Genomic DNA, 20,599 nt, shown 5'->3' with positions numbered 1-20,599 from the left:
CTTCATTATCACAGTGGTGGGAGGATCTGGATTCCAAATCCTGCTCTTTGCAAAGTAGCCAACAGATCTGCCTTCCACACCGTGCATTGTGCATGCAAATACGACCATAGTGGAACAGCTCTATGCGGATGAGATTCACCCAATCCATCAGGAACGCCACCCCATGTTTTGCCTTGACCCCAGAACCCATGCCAATCCAAAACTCATAGTGGACCACGCCAAAGCAAAACTGTGTAAAAATTATGCCTAAAATTGATAGCATACTTTGATCCAAAATCATGCCTAAAACCACTAAATTCACATGATGTGGCCCACCTGAGCTTTAGAATAGCAGGATTGTTGCCGTGTCCCTTTACCCTTGTGAGGCACATTAAAGTCATGGATTGGTTCATTTGAACATGGTGGTCCCCACAAATAACTAATGGTGGGTGTCCCCATCAAAACTGTCCCCAGTGGTGTGGCCAAAACGAGTTTTGTATGGGTCGGATACAGTATTTTAGCCCCTTCTTTTTAAATTGGCCACCTTACTTCTAAAAAAAATTGGAAGTGCTTAGTTTCTCAACATAAAATAACCAAAGAGATGAAATCCTTCAACTCGACAAGTAAACAGACTTCAATAGCACCAGGATAATAATTAAATCCGAAGGGGCAAAAGGGGCTGACTCCTCAAAACCATCTACCTATGATGAAATCAATGGAATTCAATTAAACCATCACACTTCAAAACTGTCATTTAGTACTTGATTGGGGCCAGGATATCTAGCTGGGGCCCGAGCTGCTCTTCAGCAGCCTTCTCTGCCTTCACCCGCAGCTTGGTTAGCTGCTTCCTCCTCTCATATGCAACCTGAGCCCTCTTTTTCCTCTTGTCCTCCAGCTCCTGCCAAAATAATTGCAAAATCTCATTATCATATGGATTCCTCGATTCTCTTCTTATTAACTGTATCTTGTGTTAAATGATAATGTAGCAACAATTTCAGAATCATGATATAATAAGAGAATGGATTCAACCAGCTGTACACAACCAAGAGTCACACACACCTCTCACTATTTAAAACAGTTGGCAGGAATCTAGCAAGAATTTCAAATCAAGCAAGCTTCTGAAAGTCCATATGGAACATGCGTTGGGATTCCCACTCAGGCACTCACCACTACTGGATGGTGGGAAATATGTCCACACGACTCTCTGAGATGGGGCAAACAAAAATGAATGACCCTACATGCCAAATGATTCAAGTCAACTTGCCCCCAATGATTGGGTCCCAATCACTCCATGGACCCCAATGAAGAAGCCAGTCGAGATCAGTTTGACACATACATGCTTATGCTTCTTTTCTTCTTTTTTTGAACTGATCTGGAACTGGAAACTTACATGGCTGTGATTATTTTCATGCACAATGATGGAATGTACACATAATTCTTGGTAAAAAAAAATACACAATTCTTGGTTTAGTGTCCACTGTGAGATTACTAAGAATAATAGTCAATTAAAGGCTTGGTCCAATTCTCACACTGCAGGATGAGGTGCAGATATTTATTGATCCGTACCTCCACCTTGATTGATGGGAGGATCAAGATGAGACCGCACCAAAATCAGCATCATCAACTCCATGTACGGACAGATATGTGAGCTTACATGTGTCAGTGGGGATTGATATCAAATGGTTGGAGAGATCTGGATGTGCTAAGAGACCATCTACCTAAAACTGATGGATCCATTCCATTTGGGTTGCTGTGCCAGAACAGCACTCCAACAGGTGATATTGTTGTTGTGTCCCTTTTCTCATCAATATATTGTCCTAATTAATCTATGCCCCATTATTAGACTGTGATGAGGTGGCACTACTTTTAAGTGCATTATTAAAGTAATATACATAGATTCAACCACTGCAGTAAGCATTGGATTGGATAAACAATGCGTATTGCAACAGTGCATAGGCATGCTACTTTGATATGCATTCTGAATCATATGCATAGATTCAACCAGAGTGATATGGGAAGATCTTATCTAGGGCATTCGATTGAATGGACAATGCATATCGCAACAATGGTTCCATTATATTGAATGGACAATCATCTCAGTAACATGATCAGGCAATTTATTCTTCACACTCGTGATTAGATTTCTGAGGCAATGTTGATGGAAAATTCTCTCCCTCCACTCCCTCTCTCCATCTCAGCAGCTACATCAGCAATGTTTTTTTTTTTCTCATACTATGTGCTTAGATTTCTAAGGTAATGTCAATCCATAAATTTCTAAACAATGCTTTGCTTCTGCTTTAGTGTACTGAGCAACCCCTATTTAGTTAATCTAGCAAGTCTAGATTTATGCCCTAACCTAGTATGCTATTTCACAGATTCAGAAGTAACATGAGATAAATCATTGGGAAGTGAAGGAGATTAAAAAAAAAAAAGCATTTAATCAACTATTATAGAGCGCAAGCAACCACACTATTTGTAATTTTCAAGGAATGATGTTAACTCAAATACATAACTATGAAACAAGATCCAACCATCCGATCACACTTCAGAGAGTACGGCTAGATGATAGAGATGTCAAATATCAACCACAACAAGAAGAGCCCACAATGAGGAGGAGGGCAAGGGAAGAAAAAGAAAATAGATACAGGAAAGGAGTTTTTGTGCATCAAATTATGGATGCCATATTTATCTACACCACATCCCTTTATATATGAGCTTAGGAGGAGATCCTCAACTCCCAAGTAAGATTCACCCAACTAAGTTTCCTTAAACAACTCCATTCTCCATGTCATTTCCATAGTGCTTAAAGGAAGAAGAAATAGAGACAGGAGAGGAGTTTTTTAATGTATGGAATTATGTGTTATTCACACCACATCCCTTCATATAGGTGCTACAGTGGAAATTCTCACATCCAAGTAAGCTTCCCCCAATTAAGTTTCCCTAAATGACTCCATTCTCTATGTCCCTTCCACAGTGCTCAAGGAAGAAGAAATAAAGACAGGAATGTTTTATGTATGGAATCATGCGTGCCATAAGTCCGTCAATTCAAGTTTTGCTCTCATTGCTAGTCACAAACCCGGATAAAGGAGGACCGCATCAGGTTGGCAGCCAGCATCAAACTTCCACCAAAACTTTTTCTCATGAATCCTGACAATCTAACATTTCGAGCTCAGGCAAAGGCATTAACTAAGGATATGGTCCTTGATAGATTGGAATAGCAGAACATATTCCTATAGCTGACCCCAATTAGCTAAGACCAGTGTTTTAAATAACTTCGCTATGTCGCGTGTAGCTTACACAACATAACATAGCTTAGCCTTAATGCCATGTAGCTCATGAAAATAGCTTAAGTCACATGTAACCTATGCTACATGCTAATTTTGCATACATTGTATGCTACATAGCCTATGGTACACGCTACGTAGCTTACATTACAAGTTATTTTTCACTAAAACATTAAAAAATAAATAAATTTGTTTTCACTAGAACATTAAAATCAATTAACGTTTTCAATGATTTGTTACATTTTTCATTTTTTAATATAAAATAGTTAAATCTTTTTAATGATTACAGTAAAATGATATTAGTAATAGTATTAAATCAATAAGGTTGCTCTTTCTTTACCCTTATACTTAATCTTTGCCAAATTTTCCTATTATTTTATGTTGTGTTTGGTTGCACCAAATGTTATTACATTTCATTATCAGACAACTTGGTGCCAAATATCATAAAATTTCATGATATTTAGCCCAACCAAGCACAACCTCAATTAAAAATCTAGAAGTAGCGTGTAGCATATGCTACACGGTACATAGCTTAAGATTCACGCTTCAGAGAAGTGAATGCTATGCTACACGCTATTCGCTATTTAAAGCACTGGTTAAGATAAGGTGATGATGATGATGAATAATTATGTGCCATATTATCTACACCACATCCCTTTTTATACGGGCTTCAGTGGAGATTCTCAAATCCAAGTAAGATTCATTTCTTTTTGAAGGATGCCAAGAAAGATTCACCCAATTAAGTTTCCTTAAACGACTCCATACTCCATGGCCCTTCCCTAGAGCTAAGGTAATGCAAGGGCATTTTCACACTGGGCTCGAGTGGGGTCGCCTGTTGGATGCAGGGACACACTCGGGGTGGGTGACCCATGCGATTTGGGGCCCACGGGGGAGGTCTCGTGTTCGAGACTCCTTATCAGGGGAGATTAATGTGCATTTTCACACCGAGCTCGAGTAGGGTAGCCCGTGGGATGAGGGGACACACTCGAGGTGGGCGGCCGATGTGATTTGGGGCCCACGAAGGGGGTTCGGCCGAGGTCCTAACCCATGAGATGTGGGGCCTGGGCTATGAGATAAAGGGATTAATTCGCCATACTCTAACAGTTCAAGCTTTTAGAGCAAGTGGTTAAATGTCCTGCATCAAATTGGTATCAGGACAATTAACCACTTGCTCTAAAAGCTCGAACTGTTAGAGTAAGGCGAATTAATCCCTTTATCTCATAGCACAGGCCCCACATCGCATGGGTTAGGACCTAGGCCGAACCCCCTTCGTGGGCCCCAAATCACATGAGCCGCACACCCTGAGTGTGTCCCCGCATCCCACGGGCTACCCCACTCAAGCCTGGTGGGAAATGCGCATTAATCACCCCTGGTGAGGAGTCTCGAACACGAGACTTCCTCCGTGAGCCGCACCCACCCTAAGTGTGCCCCTGCATCAAACAAGCGACCCACTCGTGCCCAGTGTGAAAATGCCCCTGCATTAATCACCCCCAGTGAGGAGTCTCGAACACGAGACCTCCTGCTCTGATACCAATTTGATGTAGGACAATTAACCACTTGCTCTAAAAGCTCGAACTGTTAGAGTATGGCGAATTAATCCCTTTATCTCATATCCCAGGCCCTACATCGCATGGGTTAGGACCTCGGCCGAACCCCCTTCGTGAGCCCCAAATCACATAGGCCACCCACCCTGAGTGTCCGCTCATCCCACGGGCTACCCCACTCAAGCCTGGTAGGAAATGCGCATTAATCACCCCTGGTGAGGAATCTTGAACACGAGACTTCCTCCGTGAGCCGCACCCACCCCAAGTGTGCCCCTACATCAAACAAGCGACCCCACTCGAACCCGGTGTGAAAATGCCCCTGCATTAATTTAAAAACAATCACACAAATTCCACGTCCCACATGAAATTCCAAACATTCAATTAAAAAGGGGAATCTATGCGGGTCCAAGCCAACACAGGCTAGGACTGGACCAATAAAAATTATAAACCAAACGATGTCAAAGGAAAATAAAATCAACTACTCATACATAAAAATCAATCCCTAATCCAAGGGATTCCCTAATTTCAATTCAAGGAACCCTAAGGTGATAAAAAAAGGGCAAATCAATTAGGGATCATGTAATTTAAGGTTAGGATTTATAAAAAACGACTATGAGAGGATAAAAGAGGATAAAAACCTGAGCCAAAAGATGATCCCGCGTGTGGACAGCAACAATGGCCCGAACGGACATGAGTGTGATCCCGACCGCACGTGTGTGGGGCCCACTATTCAGAAAAAGTCCACCTTGGCCCTGGTCGGCCAGGGATGGACTCCAAAACTCCCAAATCTCAGCTCGATTCGATGTACGGTTTGTGCGTTGTGCTCCGCCGAAATTTCAGCTCGCCTGCAGGCCGAAATCTGGAAACTTGCTGTAATGAAGAAATCTAATGCAACAAAAGGACAAATTCGAAGTACGGCTGGTGGGGGAAGATGGGAAAAAAGATGATGAAAGATGGGGGTGAATTGGGATCGATGTGGCTTCGCACCACGGTAGTTAGCCTTCGAAAAGGGAGGGCTTCGCACCCACTTTTGAATTCTTCCACAACTCACGAAGAGAGCAGAAAAATAAAGCAGGAATTTTTTATTAACTTTAATAAATCAAAAGAACTACAAGGGGTGTCTATTTATAGGGAAAACCATATACCCAAAAACTCGCACCATATGCGACACCTATTACTTGGCGATGAAATAAACTAAAATAAAAACCAAACAAGAAAATTTAAAGCGTTCACGATGTTTTAAATAATAACAATAAGCAAAACCTAAAATATAAAACCAATCCAACGAGTGGGCCACGATCATGAGATCCCATGGTGGGGCTTTTCTTAACTATCAGGCCACTTTTTCTGAACCAAAACTTGACTTCTAGCTAGGAGGCCCTCCCTGGACGTCATCATCGAGCTAGATCAATGGTGAGGTCCTCCTACGTACGTACGTGGGTAGGAGGGGCGGCGTGAGTACGCGTGTGCGCGTGATGTCCCCATCAATTCTCCCCGGCTGCAAAGATTTCGCCACTGGCAAAATAAAACTCCTGAACCACTCCAGGATGTCAGGATCAAGTCTCTGAAGTTCCTCCTCAGTGAGCCACGTGCTGTCTAAAGCTGGGCGTGACTTCCATTTAACAACGTACTTCTGAAACCCGCCGTCCGACGTTGAAACTATCTGATGGTCCAGGATATCCTCTATTTTCTTTTTGGGTGTGTGAAGGTTAGGTATGGGAGATAGAGGCTGAAAAAATGAGTCGGGAAGGATAGGTATGGGAGGTAGAGGCTGTGAAGATGGGTCAGGACGGGTAGGTATGGGAGATAGAGACTGAGAACATGGGTCGGGACGGGTAGGTATGAGACGTAGAGGCTGGAAAAATGGATTGGGAATGGTAGATATGGGAGATAGAGGCTGGAAAAATAGGTCGGGACATGTAGGTATGAGACATAGAGGCTGAAAAAATGGGTCAGGAAGGGTAGATATGAGAGGTAGAGGCTGGGAAGAAAGGTTAGGAAAAGTAGATATGGGAGGTAAAGGCTGAGAAAATGGGTTGGGAAGGGGCCATGGTTCAAGGGATAAATATGGGGAATCAGGATGGGTGGGCGAAGGGCCGGACAAAGTATCAGTAGTCCCCTGAAAAGTAACTAAATCCTCCACATCGGATGTGAAACTAATTCCCATGGAAGGTGGAAGATCTACCTCATACACATTGAGACCGTTTCGTTTTATAATTTTGACAGGTCCAGCGCTACACGCGTGTAACTTACGAACGGCCCTCGAAGGATACCGCTCGGACCTGATGCAGACCATCACAGAGTCCCCAATATTGAATCCTTTGAAACATTTATACTGGTCTATAAAAAATGTGCAATGTTTATATGATCTTCTGCCTGATTTTTTGATGCCATGAATGAATGTGATGCGCTAAAGACTCTGCAGACTCTGACAGCCTATGGGACAGTGACATAGGAACAAGATCAATAAGTTTCCTAGGTTTATAATCAGTAACGACTTCACGAGGACTTAGACCTGTGGACTTATCGACAAAATTATTCAACGTAAACTCGGTTGTAGGTATTACGGTGTCCCATGTTCTGGTGTGCTCTATATCCCTCCTAGGGGACTCATCCGGTAGATCATCAGGACAAAAATCACGAAACTCATCCACTACCGGAATGACCTCAGTGGATAACTCTACACTAACATCTGGTGCACTCTCTTCAGTCACAAGGCTGCACAAGTTGTACCCCTCAAAATAGTGGTCTTGATGTCCCTCATGGGGTGGGTACACGGGTGCACGCCCATAACTGATTCCTTGGCCAACTTCATTCATTGGTCTATCCTTTAGGCTACCCGCCTGAGATTTGACATCTACCCCAATGGTGGGGTTTGTCCTGGTGATGGTCTTTAGTCGGGCAATGCGTTCATCAAGCTGCTCAAAGCATTGGTCCATTTTTAAGCGCTTAATCATAAACTCCAACTTCTGGGACAACTTGTTTAGTAACTCTTGCAATTGTTCCATGTTTAGTATAGGGTGCCAACCAAAATTCAGCAATATAGTTGTCAAAATATAAAGAGTTTTTTTTTTTTTTTAAAGAATCGACTTAGTTTCTAAAAAACGAAAAAGGAAAGTTTCTAAAGAAACAAATTAGGAAAGCTTCTAAAAAAAACAAATTAGAAGAGTTTCTTAAAAAAAACAACCTGGTTTCTAAAGAAAAAGAAAAAAGGAAAGTTGCTAAAAATAGAAAATAAGTTAGTTTCTAAAAAAGAAAAAGGAAAGTAAATTAGTTTCTAAAAAAGAAAAAGGAAAGGAAATTAGTTTCTAAAAACAGATTAAGAAAGTTTCTAAAAAATTAGTTTATAAAAAAACAGAAAAGGAAAGTTTCTAAACCTAGAAATAGAAAACTAAGTTAATTTCTAAAATAATTCAAATAAGGGGATAACAGAAAATTTCAGCAGCTTATTTCAGGGTTTATGGACCTCTAAACAGCCATATATGATGAGAATTGATGCATAATGGATATAAACAACCAAACCCTAAACGTGTAATGAATTCCCCTACAAGAACCCTAGGCTCTGATACCAAATTTGATGCAGGACATGGAAAATTAAATATGATATGCAAGATTTCAGGCTTAGATCCTACCAATTCAGAAACAATCACACAAATTCCACGTCCCACATGAAAATCTAAACATTCAATTAAAAAAGGGAATCTATGCGGGTCCAAGCCAACACAGGCTAGGACTGGACCAATAAAAATTATAAACCAAACGATGTCAAAGGGAAATAAAATCAACTACTCATGCATAAAAATCAGTCCCTAATCCAAGGGATTCCCTAATTTCAATTCAAGGAACCCTAAGGTGATAAAAAGGGGCAAATCAATTAGGGATCATGTAATCTAGGGTTAGGATTCATGAAAAACGGATATAAGAGGATAAAGAGGATAAAAACCTAAGCCAAAAGATGATCCCGCATGTAGACAACAACAATGGCCCAGACGAATGTGCGTGTGATCCCGGCCGCACGTGTGTGGGGCCCACTATTCAGAAAAAGGCCACCTTGGCCCTGGTCGACCAGGGATGGACTCCAAAACTCCCAAATATCAGCTCGATCCGATGTATGGTTTGTGCGTGGTACTCCGCCGAAGTTTGAATTCAAAAGTGGGTGCGAAGCCCTCCCTTTTCGAAGGGTTAACTACCGTGGTGCGAAGCCACATCGATCCCAATTCACCCCCATCTTCCATCATCTTTTTTTCCATCTTCCCCCACCATCCGTACTTTGAATTTGTCCTTTTGTTGCATCAGATTTCTTCATTACAGTAGGTTTCAGATTTCGGCCCGCAAGCGAGCTGAAACTTCGACGGAGCACCACACACAAACCGTACATCGGATCAAGCTGAGATGTGGGGGTTTTGGAGTCCATCCCTGGCCGACCAGGGCCAAAGTGGACTTTTTCTGAATAGTGGGCCCCACACACGTGCGGTCGGGATCACACGCATGTCCGTCCGGGCCATTGTTGTTATCCACATGCGGGATCATCTTTTGGCTCAGGTTTTTATCCTCTTTTATCCTCTCATTGCCGTTTTTCATAAATCCTAACCCTAGATTACATGATCCATAATTGATTTGCCCTTTTTTATCACTTTAGGGTTCCTTGAATTGAAATTAGGGAATCCCTTGGATTAGGGACTGATTTTTATACATGAGTAGTTGATTTTATTTCCCTTTGACATCGTTTGGTTTATAATTTTTATTGGTCCGATCCTAGCTTGTGTCGACTTGGACCCGCATAGATTCCCCTTTTTAATTAAATGTTTGGACTTTCATGTGGGACGTGGAATTTGTGTGATTGTTTCTGAATTGGTAGGATCTAAGCCTGAAATCTTGCATATCATATTTAATTTTCCATGTCCTACATCAAATTTGGTATCAGAGCCTAGGGTTCTTATAGGGGAATTCATTACATGTTTAGGGTTTGGTTGTTTATGTCCATTACGCATCAATTCTCATCATATATGGCTGTTTAGAGGTCCATAAACCCTGAAATAAGCGACTGAAATTTTCTGTTTTTCCCTTATTTGAATTATTTTAAAAATTAACTTAGTTTTCTATTTCTAGGTTTAGAAACTTTCCTTTTCTATTTTTTTATAAACTAATTTTTTAAAAACTTTCTTAATCTGTTTTTAGAAACTAATTTCCTTTCCTTTTTCTTTTTTAGAAACTAACTTACTTTCTATTTTTAGCAACTTTCCTTTTTTCTTTTTCTTTAGAAACTAGGTTGTTTTTTTTAGAAACTTTTCTAATTTGTTTTTTTTAGAAGCTTTCCTAATTTGTTTCTTTAGAAACTTTCCTTTTTCGTTTTTTAGAAACTAGGTCGATTCTTTTTTTTTAAAAAAAAAAAACTCTTATATTTTGACAACTATATTGCTGAATTTTGATTGACACCCTACACTAAACATGGAACAATTGCAAGAGTCACTAAACAAGTTGTCTCAGAAGTTGGAGTTTATGATTAAGTGCTTGGAAATGGACCAATGCTTTGAGCAGCTTGATGAACGACAAACCCCACCATTGGGGTAGATGTCCAATCTCAGGCAGGTGACCTGAAGGATAAACCAATGAATGGAGTTGGCCAAGGAATCAGTTATAAGCGTGCACCGTGTACCCACCCCATGAGGGACATCAAGACCACTATTTTGAGGGGTATAACATGTGCAGCCTTATGACTGGAGAGAGTGCACCAGATGTTAGTGTAGAGTTACCCACTGAGGTCATTCCGGTAATGGATGAGTTTCGTGATGTTTGTCCTGATGATCTACCGAATGAGTCCCTTAGAAGGGATACAGAGCACACCAGAACATGGGACACCGTAATACCTACAACCGAGTTTACGTTGAATGATTTTGTCGATAGGTCCACAGGTCTAAGTCCTCGTGAAGTCGTTACTAATTATAAACCTAAGAAACTTATTGATCTTGTCCCTATGTCACTGTCCCATAGGCCGTCAGAGTCTATAGAGTCTGTTGCGCATCACATTCATTCATGGCATCAAGAAATCAGGCAGAAGATCATTACCAATAATGAACATTGCATATTTTCTACAGACCAGTATAAATGTTTCAAAGGATTCAATATTGGGGACTCTGTGATGGCCTGCATCAGGCCCGAGCGGTATCCTTCAAGGGTCGTTCGTAAGTTACACGCGTAAAGAGCTGGACCCGTCAAAATTATAAAACGAAACGGTCTCAATGTGTATGAGGTAGATCTTCCACCTTCCATGGGAATTAGTTTCACATCCGATGTGGAGAATTTAGTTACTTTTTAGGGGACCACTGATACTTTGTCCGGCCCTTCACCCACCCATCCTGATTCCCCATATTTTTCCCTTGAACCATAGCCCCTTCCCAACCCATTTTTCCAGCCTCTACCTCCCATATCTACTTTTCCTAACATTTCTTCTCAGCCTCTACCTCCCATACTTACCCTTCCCGACCCATTCCAGCCTCTACGTCGCATACCTACCCGTCCCGACCTATTTTCTCAGCCTCTACCTCCCATATCTACCCTTCCCAACCCATTTTTCCAGCCTCTACGTCCCATACCTACCCGTCCCGACCTATGTTCCCAGCCTCTACCTCCCATACCTACCCGTCTCGACCCATTTTCCTAACCTCTACCTCTTATACATGTCCTTCCCGACTCATTTTCCCAGCCTCTATCTCCCATACCTAACCTTCACACACCCAAAAAGAAAATAGAGGATATCCTGGACCATCAGATAGTTTCAATGTCGAACGGCAGGTTTCAGAAGTACGTGGTTAAATGGAAGTCACGCCCAGCTTCAGACAGCACGTGGCTCACTGAGGAGGAGCTTCAAAGACTTGATCCTGACATCCTGAAGCGGTTCAGGAGTTTTATTTCGCCGGTGGTGAAATCTTTGCAGCCAGGGAGAATTGATGGAGACATCACACGCACACGCCCACTCACGCCGCCCCCTACGCACGTACGTACGTAGAAAGACCACACCATCGATCTGGCTCGATGACGACGTCCAGGGAGGGCCTCCTAGCTAGAAGTCAAGTTTTGGTTCAGAAAAAGTGGCCCGATAGTCAAGAAAAGCCCACCATGGGATCTCATGATCGTGGCCCACTCGTCGGATTGGTTTTATATTTTAGGTTTTGCTTATTGTTATTATTTAAAACATCATGAACGCTTTAGATTTTCTTGTTTGGTGTTTATTTTAATTTACTTCATCGCCAAGTAATAGGTGTCGCACATAGTGCCAGTTTTTGGGTATAGGGTTCTCCCTATAAATAGACACCCCTTGTAGTTCTTTTGATTCATTGAAGTTAATAAAAAATTCCTGCTTTATTTTCTGCTCTCTTCGTGAGTTGTGGAAGAATTCAAAAGTGGGTGCGAAGCCCTCCCTTTTCGAAGGGCTAACTACCGTGGTGCGAAGCCACATCGATCTCAATTCACCCCCATCTTCCATCATCTTTTTTTCCATCTTCCTCCACCATCCGTACTTCGAATTTGTCCTTTTGTTGCATCAGATTTCTTCATTACAGCAGGTTTCCAGATTTCGACCCGCAGGCGAGCTGAAACTTCGGCGGAGCACCACGCACAAACCGTACATCGAATCGAGCTGAGATTTGGGAGTTTTGGAGTCCATCCCTGGCCGACCAGGGCCAAGGTGGCCTTTTTCTGAATAGTGGGCTCCACACACGTGCGGTCGGGATCACACGCACGTCCGTCCGGGCCATTGTTGCTGTCCACACGCGGGATCATCTTTTGGCTCAGGTTTTTATCCTCTTTTATCCTCTCATTACCGTTTTTCATGAATCTTAACCCTAGATTACATGATCCCTAATTGATTTGCCACTTTTTATCACCTTAGGATTCCTTGAATTGAAATTGGGGAATCCCTTGGATTAGGGACTGATTTTTATGCATGAGTAGTTGATTTTATTTCCCTTTAACATCGTTTGGTTTATAATTTTTATTGGTCCAGTCCTAGCCTGTGTCGGCTTGGACCCGCATAGATTCCCCTTTTTAATTGAATGTTTGGATTTTCATGTGGGATGTGGAATTTGTGTGATTGTTTCTGAATTGGTAGGATCTAAGCCTGAAATCTTGCATATCATATTTAATTTTCCATGTCCTGCATCATAAGGTACAACATTTCTCAATGTCCCTTCTATGAAAAAAGCTCTCTAGCCATTCTTGTATCTTCCCCGTCTACAGTACAACAACTCTAGGACTGTTTATATTCTTGCTCACATTGCATCATTTAAATACTAAAATAGCAGAAGACAATTGCAGTAAATTGATTTTATTGGCATTAATAAGCACCAAAAAGAGGATGGATAGTATTCCATGCATGGCCCATAACACAAATTTATCAATATAATAATTTTGCAGAAGCAATTTCACAAACAGAAACAAAAATTAACAAGTATCCAGCAATAGGCATTGCTTGTGCTTTTAAAGCAAACGAAATATGAAACATAAACGGTCCAAATGAAAGAGGAGGAGGCAAAGCTTGTTCCCTCTGGTATACTTAAAAACCCAGGAACACCCTGATATGCATATAGACACCTGGACATTGTGATAAGAGATCAAGACGGTCCATTAGATCCACCCCTCTTCATGGGTGACCTTGCAAAAATCACGGAGATTGAAGGATCTGTTCCATCCGATCAATTTCCTTAAAAACGGATGCTTTAGATCATCTGGAACCAACAACTCGTCATCCATTTGTATAGCCTCTCTAAGGATAACTTTGTTCAGATGACACAAATGGTTGCAAAAACAAAGGCCAACATTATGATGGTTACAACCATCCAATCAAAGTGATATTTTCTGAGTGGCCCACAAAGACATGGATGAACCAGATTGATGATTGGATTGACCATGTGTATAAAAGCACTTAAATCCACTTAAAGATAAAGCACACCCTGTTGTACCCAACTTCCAATCTTAATCTTACCTTGATGGTGTCATAATGACTCCATCCAACTTCAGAGGAAAGACGTCCCAACAGGCAATACTTGTGACCCGGCTGAAGCCTCAAAACCCTGTCATCATTAAAAATTTTAAAAAAATTAAAAAATGCAGATAATTTAGATACACAACAAAAACCTAAAAACCTAAGGCTATAATTGGCCAGAAACAATCCCAGCAAATCGATATTCCACTCCTTTCAGCTACTAAACAAAACAAGCAGACTTCTCGATCTGGGGTAGAAAAGCAGAAAAGTGGTAAACCAGCCAAATTGGTTTTCACTTAGACGCCGCTCCAAATGCTCAGTGGGTTCAAATTGAACCGATCAAGTCGACCTAATTCATATAGAAAACAAAAAATCATGCTGAACTTGGTGGGAAACAATCCCGCCAAGTCAATATCCGGCTCCTTCCAGCTATATGTTGTGGAGAGTGGAAATCTGATAACAGCTTTTTAGTTTCCATGCCACCCCAAATGCTCAATGGGTACAAGACAAAGCAATCACATCGACCCAATTCAGATCCAAAACAAAAGCTCAGGTCATGGTTGGCCACATTTAATCCCGGCAAACCGATATGCCAAGTCCTTTCAGCTGCTTGACAAAACGGGCAGAATTCTTGATACAGAGTGGAAAGTGGGTAACTGATAACCGACTAATCAGATTTTCACTTTCCATGCTGCCCCAAATGCTCAATGGCTTAAAAAAATATGCCTACATATTCGATCGAATCTCAATCTGAGGTACTTCCAAACGCATCGTGATCTTATTAAAGGACGAAAAAAAAAAAAAAAAAACTCACTTGAGGGCATCAGGGATGACCATCCTCTTTATCTTATCGTACGGTGTAGGGACTCCCTCGTAGGCCTTGAGCCGCGCGAGAGCAGCAGCCCCGCGTTTGGTCTTGTGCGGTATCATGCTGCAACAATACACGTCAATCTATTGAGAGATTTTTTTTTCTATTGGAATGAGAAAAGCATGTGAGGAGGAGAAAAGGGAGTGAGTGTATTTCTAGGGCGTGTGTACGTACCCTCGGATGGTCCTCCAGAGGATCTTAGAGGGAGCACGGAAATGTATGGGACCGTGGGAAGGCTTGGTGTTCATCCTCTTGCGAAGGAAGCGGAGGTACTTCATCTTCTGGCGGACGAGGCCACCGGACAGGCAGATCTCCTCGCAGCGGACCACCACTACTTTCTGTCCATTGAGGAGCTCCTTGGCCAGAATCGACGCCAGCCGTCCCAGCATGTGGTGCCTAGCATCCACCACCACCCGACGTGCACATACACCCGAACCTGAAACCATCTCTCTCTCTCCTTCCCTCTTCCCCTCTCTGGTTAGTTCATAAGATGTACGAGTTACTAGGGCTTTGATTTGGGTTATTAGGGCTTTCAACGAAAGGCTATGGATGACCTCCGTATTTACATTCGTGCCATTAGGGCTTGTTAGGATGTTGTGGGCCGGGACTTGGGCTGTTGGCATTGACCCATCTGTTAAGAAATGGGCAGTGGGCTGAGCTTGGATTTGTGCGCACGACGACACTTTCAGAATACAAGAATGGAAAGTGAAAATAAAGGCGTGAAGATTTTTGGGATACACGGTGACATGCATACAACGTGTCTATCCATACGCATGGTACATGTTCCCATATTTCATGTTGCTGGTCGGTTCATTCGTCCCGCTCCACTGATAAAAAATACATGGGCAAGCCTGGTGGACGTGAATTGTTTGTAACCCAGAGTTGCTGCAACCTATAAACCCTAACATAGACCAATGAATGAAAACATGGCCTGTGAACATACTGTAGGCCATCAAATCTTGTTGGGGACTCTTGCTGATGAAACGATGCCTATAGTTCGACACGCACGAGACTTATTATTGTATTATAAATGATCTTGTTTAGAAGTCATATCCAAACAAGGATTCATTTGTTGTCATTGATAACTTAAGTTTGGGCACTATGACCACTGGTTAAGAGAGTTATTTTTCATAGATATTGTTATCCTGTTTCATTAACCACCTATCTGGTCATATGATAAATCTACAGTAATTCTTATGTGGTCATCTTGTTTGGGTAACTAATAACAAATCGGGATACAAGGTCTTTATCATTAGGTTCAGCAACAGGTTAGCGCCTATGACCTACACCATATGGGAATGTTAGTATTCATGGGGATAGGATCTTGGTATTAAACACATTGGATACTTGCATTGGAGGGTTATTTCTATTGGGAGCTGCAGAAGTAAACCCCAAGTAGAATCACACAAGCAAAGGATAAATACAAACAAAGCAACATAGATTACAGACGATTTCATGTTGAAAATCCTTTTAGGAAAAAACCACGGCACATAGCGACCAACAATCTATTATAAAAACAAAAGTACAAGATATTAGATTAACTTATAGATATAAAAACCATAGCTTCCTCCCTTTCAAACCCTAGAAACAATTTTGCTCTCATTGTTCTGCCCTAATCTCATATTACACCTACATATATTGTGTTCCACCCGAAATAGAAAACAAATCGTGCAATTAGATAAAATTGTGCGCGTCGTCGATCTAAGCTTTGATAATCAACATCAATCAAGCATCTCTCGATCGCTTGAGCCTCCATATTCAATCAATCGAACATGCTCAAAAGTGCCCAGCGAGCAAACTAGGAAATTCGAAATTTTTTACTAATCAAACTAGGTGGACAATCAATCAATAACCCTTGTTTCAGCATAAATTAAAAACGCCCGATTTCAACAATTTTCACTGTGGCTTTAATCTCCATGCTTCAAGCTTCATCATTCATATCTAATTGTCTCCAACATAGTATCAATATTGTCATCGCTTCTCTGCACACCCCGTCTTCATTCCTTCAATGTTAAGCCCAGAGAAGTCGAAAAGAATTTGAACTTCTCAGTAAGAATAACCTTCATAATTTTATCCACTGGATTCACGCTCGTGTGGATCTTCTTAAGAGTAACATCGCCCTCCTCAAGCACATGTCGGATAAAATGATCATGAACATCAATATGCTTAGTACGAGAATGATATATCGAATTCTTTACCAAATTAATCACGCTTTCATTGTCATAATTAATCGGCACAGCCTCCTGCTGAAAACAAAGTTCATTTATCATTTCTCTTAACTAAACACATTCTTTGTATGCATCCGTCACTATCATATATTCAGCTTCGGTTATGGAAAGAGCAATCACAAATTGATGCTTAATTTGGCATCCAACTAATCGCTTAACCCGCCAGCACAATGAGTAGCCAACATTTTATTTTCCACGTTTCCTGCATAATTCGAATCCACATGACCTATAAGTTTCTCTCTAATTTTTCGAATGTCAAGACGCAATCATTCGTATCTCATGGATATCAAAGTAGCTATTTCACTGCCTCCCAATATTGCTTGTTAAGGCTTGACATGTATCGGCTCATAATACCGACTGCATGTGAAATATGTGGTCTCATAGAGACTATGGCATACATCAAATTACTAATCGCGCTCGAGTAGTATATACGAGACATAAACTGTTTTTCTTCATCTGTATTACGACATTGCTCTAAAAAAGCTAAAAGTGAGTAGCATGGGGTATGTTAACCGGTTTAGCCTTGTCCATTTCAAACTTGACCAACAGCTTCTTAAGGTCTTTTACCTGAAATAACTATAACATGCTTCTCTCCATATATATATATATATATATATATATATATATATATATATATATATATATATATATCAATGCTACACATTAAGTACTTGTAAGGTATCATGTATGAAACAATAGTCAATCAAGTCTTCAATATATTGATATCAAACATGTTATGCCTAACAATAATATCAGTACAATGAATTCTTCATCACTTAGTACCTTGAAGTAAACACAATGATTATATTCACTTCCGATAAACAGTTGACTCACCATGAAAGAATTAAACTTGTATACTACTGCCTAAGCGACTGTTTCACGTCATACAATGACCTCCTCAACCTGTAAACCTTATTATTTAACCCATGTATCTCAAACCCTTCTGGTTGCTTCATATAGATTTGCTCATCCAGTTTCTCATATAATAAAGCAATCTTCACGTACATTTGTTCTAGTTTCATATTTTATTGGGCAAACAGCACCAACACAAATATAATAGATACTTACTTGACCACATGTGCGAAAATCTCACCGAAGTCGATACCCTCCTTCTACGCATAACCCTGCGCTACCAATCTGGCATTATATCTATTATGTTTCTTCCTTTAACTTCATTTACATTCGATCTCTTTATGCCCGACAGGAAGCTCCACCAACTCTAACATCTCATTTTTGTACTAAGATTCCATTTTATATTGTATCGTTGTCATTCACTTCTCAGCATTTGTGTCTTCCAATGCTTCCTGAAAAGTAAACAGATCTCCCTCGTCTGTAATGAGAGCGAATGCAAAACTCCAGTAATCTTTGTATCTCATCGATTTTCTACAATCTTTTGGTAGATTTCTCCTCATAGGTGACAGCTCCACCTACTCCTGTACCTCTTCCTACGGCTCAACTTCAACCAGTGTCTTGTCCTTGTCAATTTCAACATCAATCACCATTGATTTTTTTGTTTCCTTGTGTTCATCCTTTCGGAACAATGAATTCTCATCAAACCTAACATCATGATGCATCTTGATATTCAGTGTGACCTAGTTATACAGCTTGTATCCCTTCACACCATCATCATAGGCCATTAAGGTATACTTCTTCGTCCTTTGGTATAGCTTATCTCTCTTAATTGAAGGTACATAAAAGTAAGCATTATAACCAAATACTCACAGCCCTGAGTAGTATACATCATAATTATTATACATTTCCTCTGAAATTTTACAATTTATGGTCGTAGATGGGGACCGATTCGATAAGTAACAAGCCATATTAATAGCCTCAATTCCATAGTTCCTTGTCTAATGCAACATTACTCAACATGCTTCGTGATCTCTCCAAAAAAGTTTGATTCATTTGTTACGCTACAACATTATGCTCTAGTGTATGCCTCACTGTATTGTGCCTCACTATCCCTTCATCTTTGCTAAACTGATTGAATTCTCTAAAAGTGAATTCTCCACCGTTGTGTATCCTCAACACTTTCAACTTTCACCCGATTGTTTTCTACCATCGCATTCCATATCTTGAAGGTGGCAAAAACATCAAATTTATTTTTTTAAAAATAAACTCACACCTTTCTACAGAAATCGTCAACGAATGTGACAAAGAATAAATATCCTCTCCCAGAAACCACGGGCGATGACCCCCATACATCGAATGCACATAATCAAGTACACATTTACTTATATGTTTTTTAGACTTAAAAAATACATGTGATTATTTACCATATATGTAATAAAAATCAACATTTTTAAATGCAGCAACCAAACAACGATTAAAAAGTGCATTCATACCGCGCTCGCTCATGTGGCCTAGGCATGCATGTCACATACGTACAAAGCCTTAGGGCTTGTTTGGATGGATGGATTCGACGGGATTACGAGGGATAGGTTCGTAATATCCCTCGTGTACTTTTTCTGGGTGTGTTTGGGCGGGTAGATATCTAACAGACGAGCGGGAGATTCATGGGATTTGGCTGATAAGGGAGGGATTGCGAAATCCCTCTTGGAGACGACACCCGAGACGCTGCCAGCATCGAGCCCATCCCACTATTCCTCCATCCATCATACGAATTGACGGGATAGGAGGTTTCAGGTCGATATAACTCTTCGAGGTGGCAGGAGTGCAAATCTTGGCATGAACTGGACGTTTACTTATAGAGTGGTTTAGAACGTTTGTGGTTGTCATCAAAGCTGTTTTGGTCGATTTTAGGTGAGCAACGACATTTACATCAAACCCATTTCAGCCGAGGTACGTCTCCTTCTTCGACGATCGAAGCAACATCGTCTGAGATTTTGATTTCTTATATCCGAAATCTTTCTCTGATATTTGGTGCAATGCTTTCATAAAATCTGAATTTGGTGTGATTGTTTTTCAAATTTTTGATAGAAATTAGGGGTTTCCCTCCTACATGTTTTGCTTCATAGTTACATTGATTATCATGTTGAATAGATTTTTTCCTCCACGAAATTTGGAGGTTTGCTGTCTAGATGATGTGCATGATACTTGAGATGATTTTCAGGACTTTATAGAACTTTCTTAAAATTTGAGGGGTTTGCGGTTGAGAGTTTTTGCATGGTACTTCATTACATTATCGGGATTTTATGGATTAATTTTGAAATATTGGGGGTTTTTAATCTACATGTGTTAAAATCTATGGAAATCATGAGCTTCTCTCTATTTTTAATCTACATGTGTTAAAATCCATAGATTCCTGTAAATCTGACAAACAGTTAGACATAAAGAGATTGTTTCATCTCATTGTGGTTTCTACCCATATTACTATAGAATCAGACTGTTGTTCAAGTTTCATTCATTATGTGATTTCATTGTGGTCAGATATACAGAGATTGTTTCATCAACTTCATGTTCATGACTCAACTATGAATCATTGGTGATGCCTTTTTTGTAAAACATATAAAGCCATCCTAATCCAAATGTAAAGGTTTCATTGTAGATTTTTTTATCTGTTTCAGTAGTGACTCTGTTACTGTTTCACTTCCTATGTTCTGGGCTAAATAAACATTAGATCTATGTCTCAGGTGGGCAGAATAAATATTAGATACTGTAAAATTTTTGTGGCCCATACGAAATTTGAATCAATAAGTCATCATTGTTTGTTATGGTATGGTTCACTTAAGATTTGGATGAGTTTCAATACTGAC

At 40.6% G+C, this 20,599-nt stretch overlaps 1 protein-coding gene across 1 annotated transcript; it reads right to left on the bottom strand.

Annotated features, from left to right (window-relative positions):
• Positions 1-532: 532 nt before the first annotated feature.
• LOC131231915 (large ribosomal subunit protein uL13w) lies at positions 533-15,171 on the bottom strand. The gene is made up of 4 exons (XM_058228292.1): positions 14,830-15,171; positions 14,602-14,718; positions 13,788-13,875; positions 533-877 (listed from the first exon to the last, which is right to left on the bottom strand). The coding sequence occupies exons 1-4, from the start codon at positions 15,099-15,101 to the stop codon at positions 734-736; spliced, it is 621 nt and encodes a 206-aa protein (XP_058084275.1). The 5' UTR covers positions 15,102-15,171; the 3' UTR covers positions 533-733.
• Positions 15,172-20,599: the final 5,428 nt, after the last annotated feature.

This window comes from Magnolia sinica, chromosome 2, assembly GCF_029962835.1.
Source record: "Magnolia sinica isolate HGM2019 chromosome 2, MsV1, whole genome shotgun sequence".
In the NCBI taxonomy this organism is placed as follows: Eukaryota; Viridiplantae; Streptophyta; class Magnoliopsida; order Magnoliales; family Magnoliaceae; genus Magnolia; species Magnolia sinica.
Note: the sequence above shows the minus strand (reverse complement) of the source record. Positions and strands in the feature narration are given on the sequence as shown.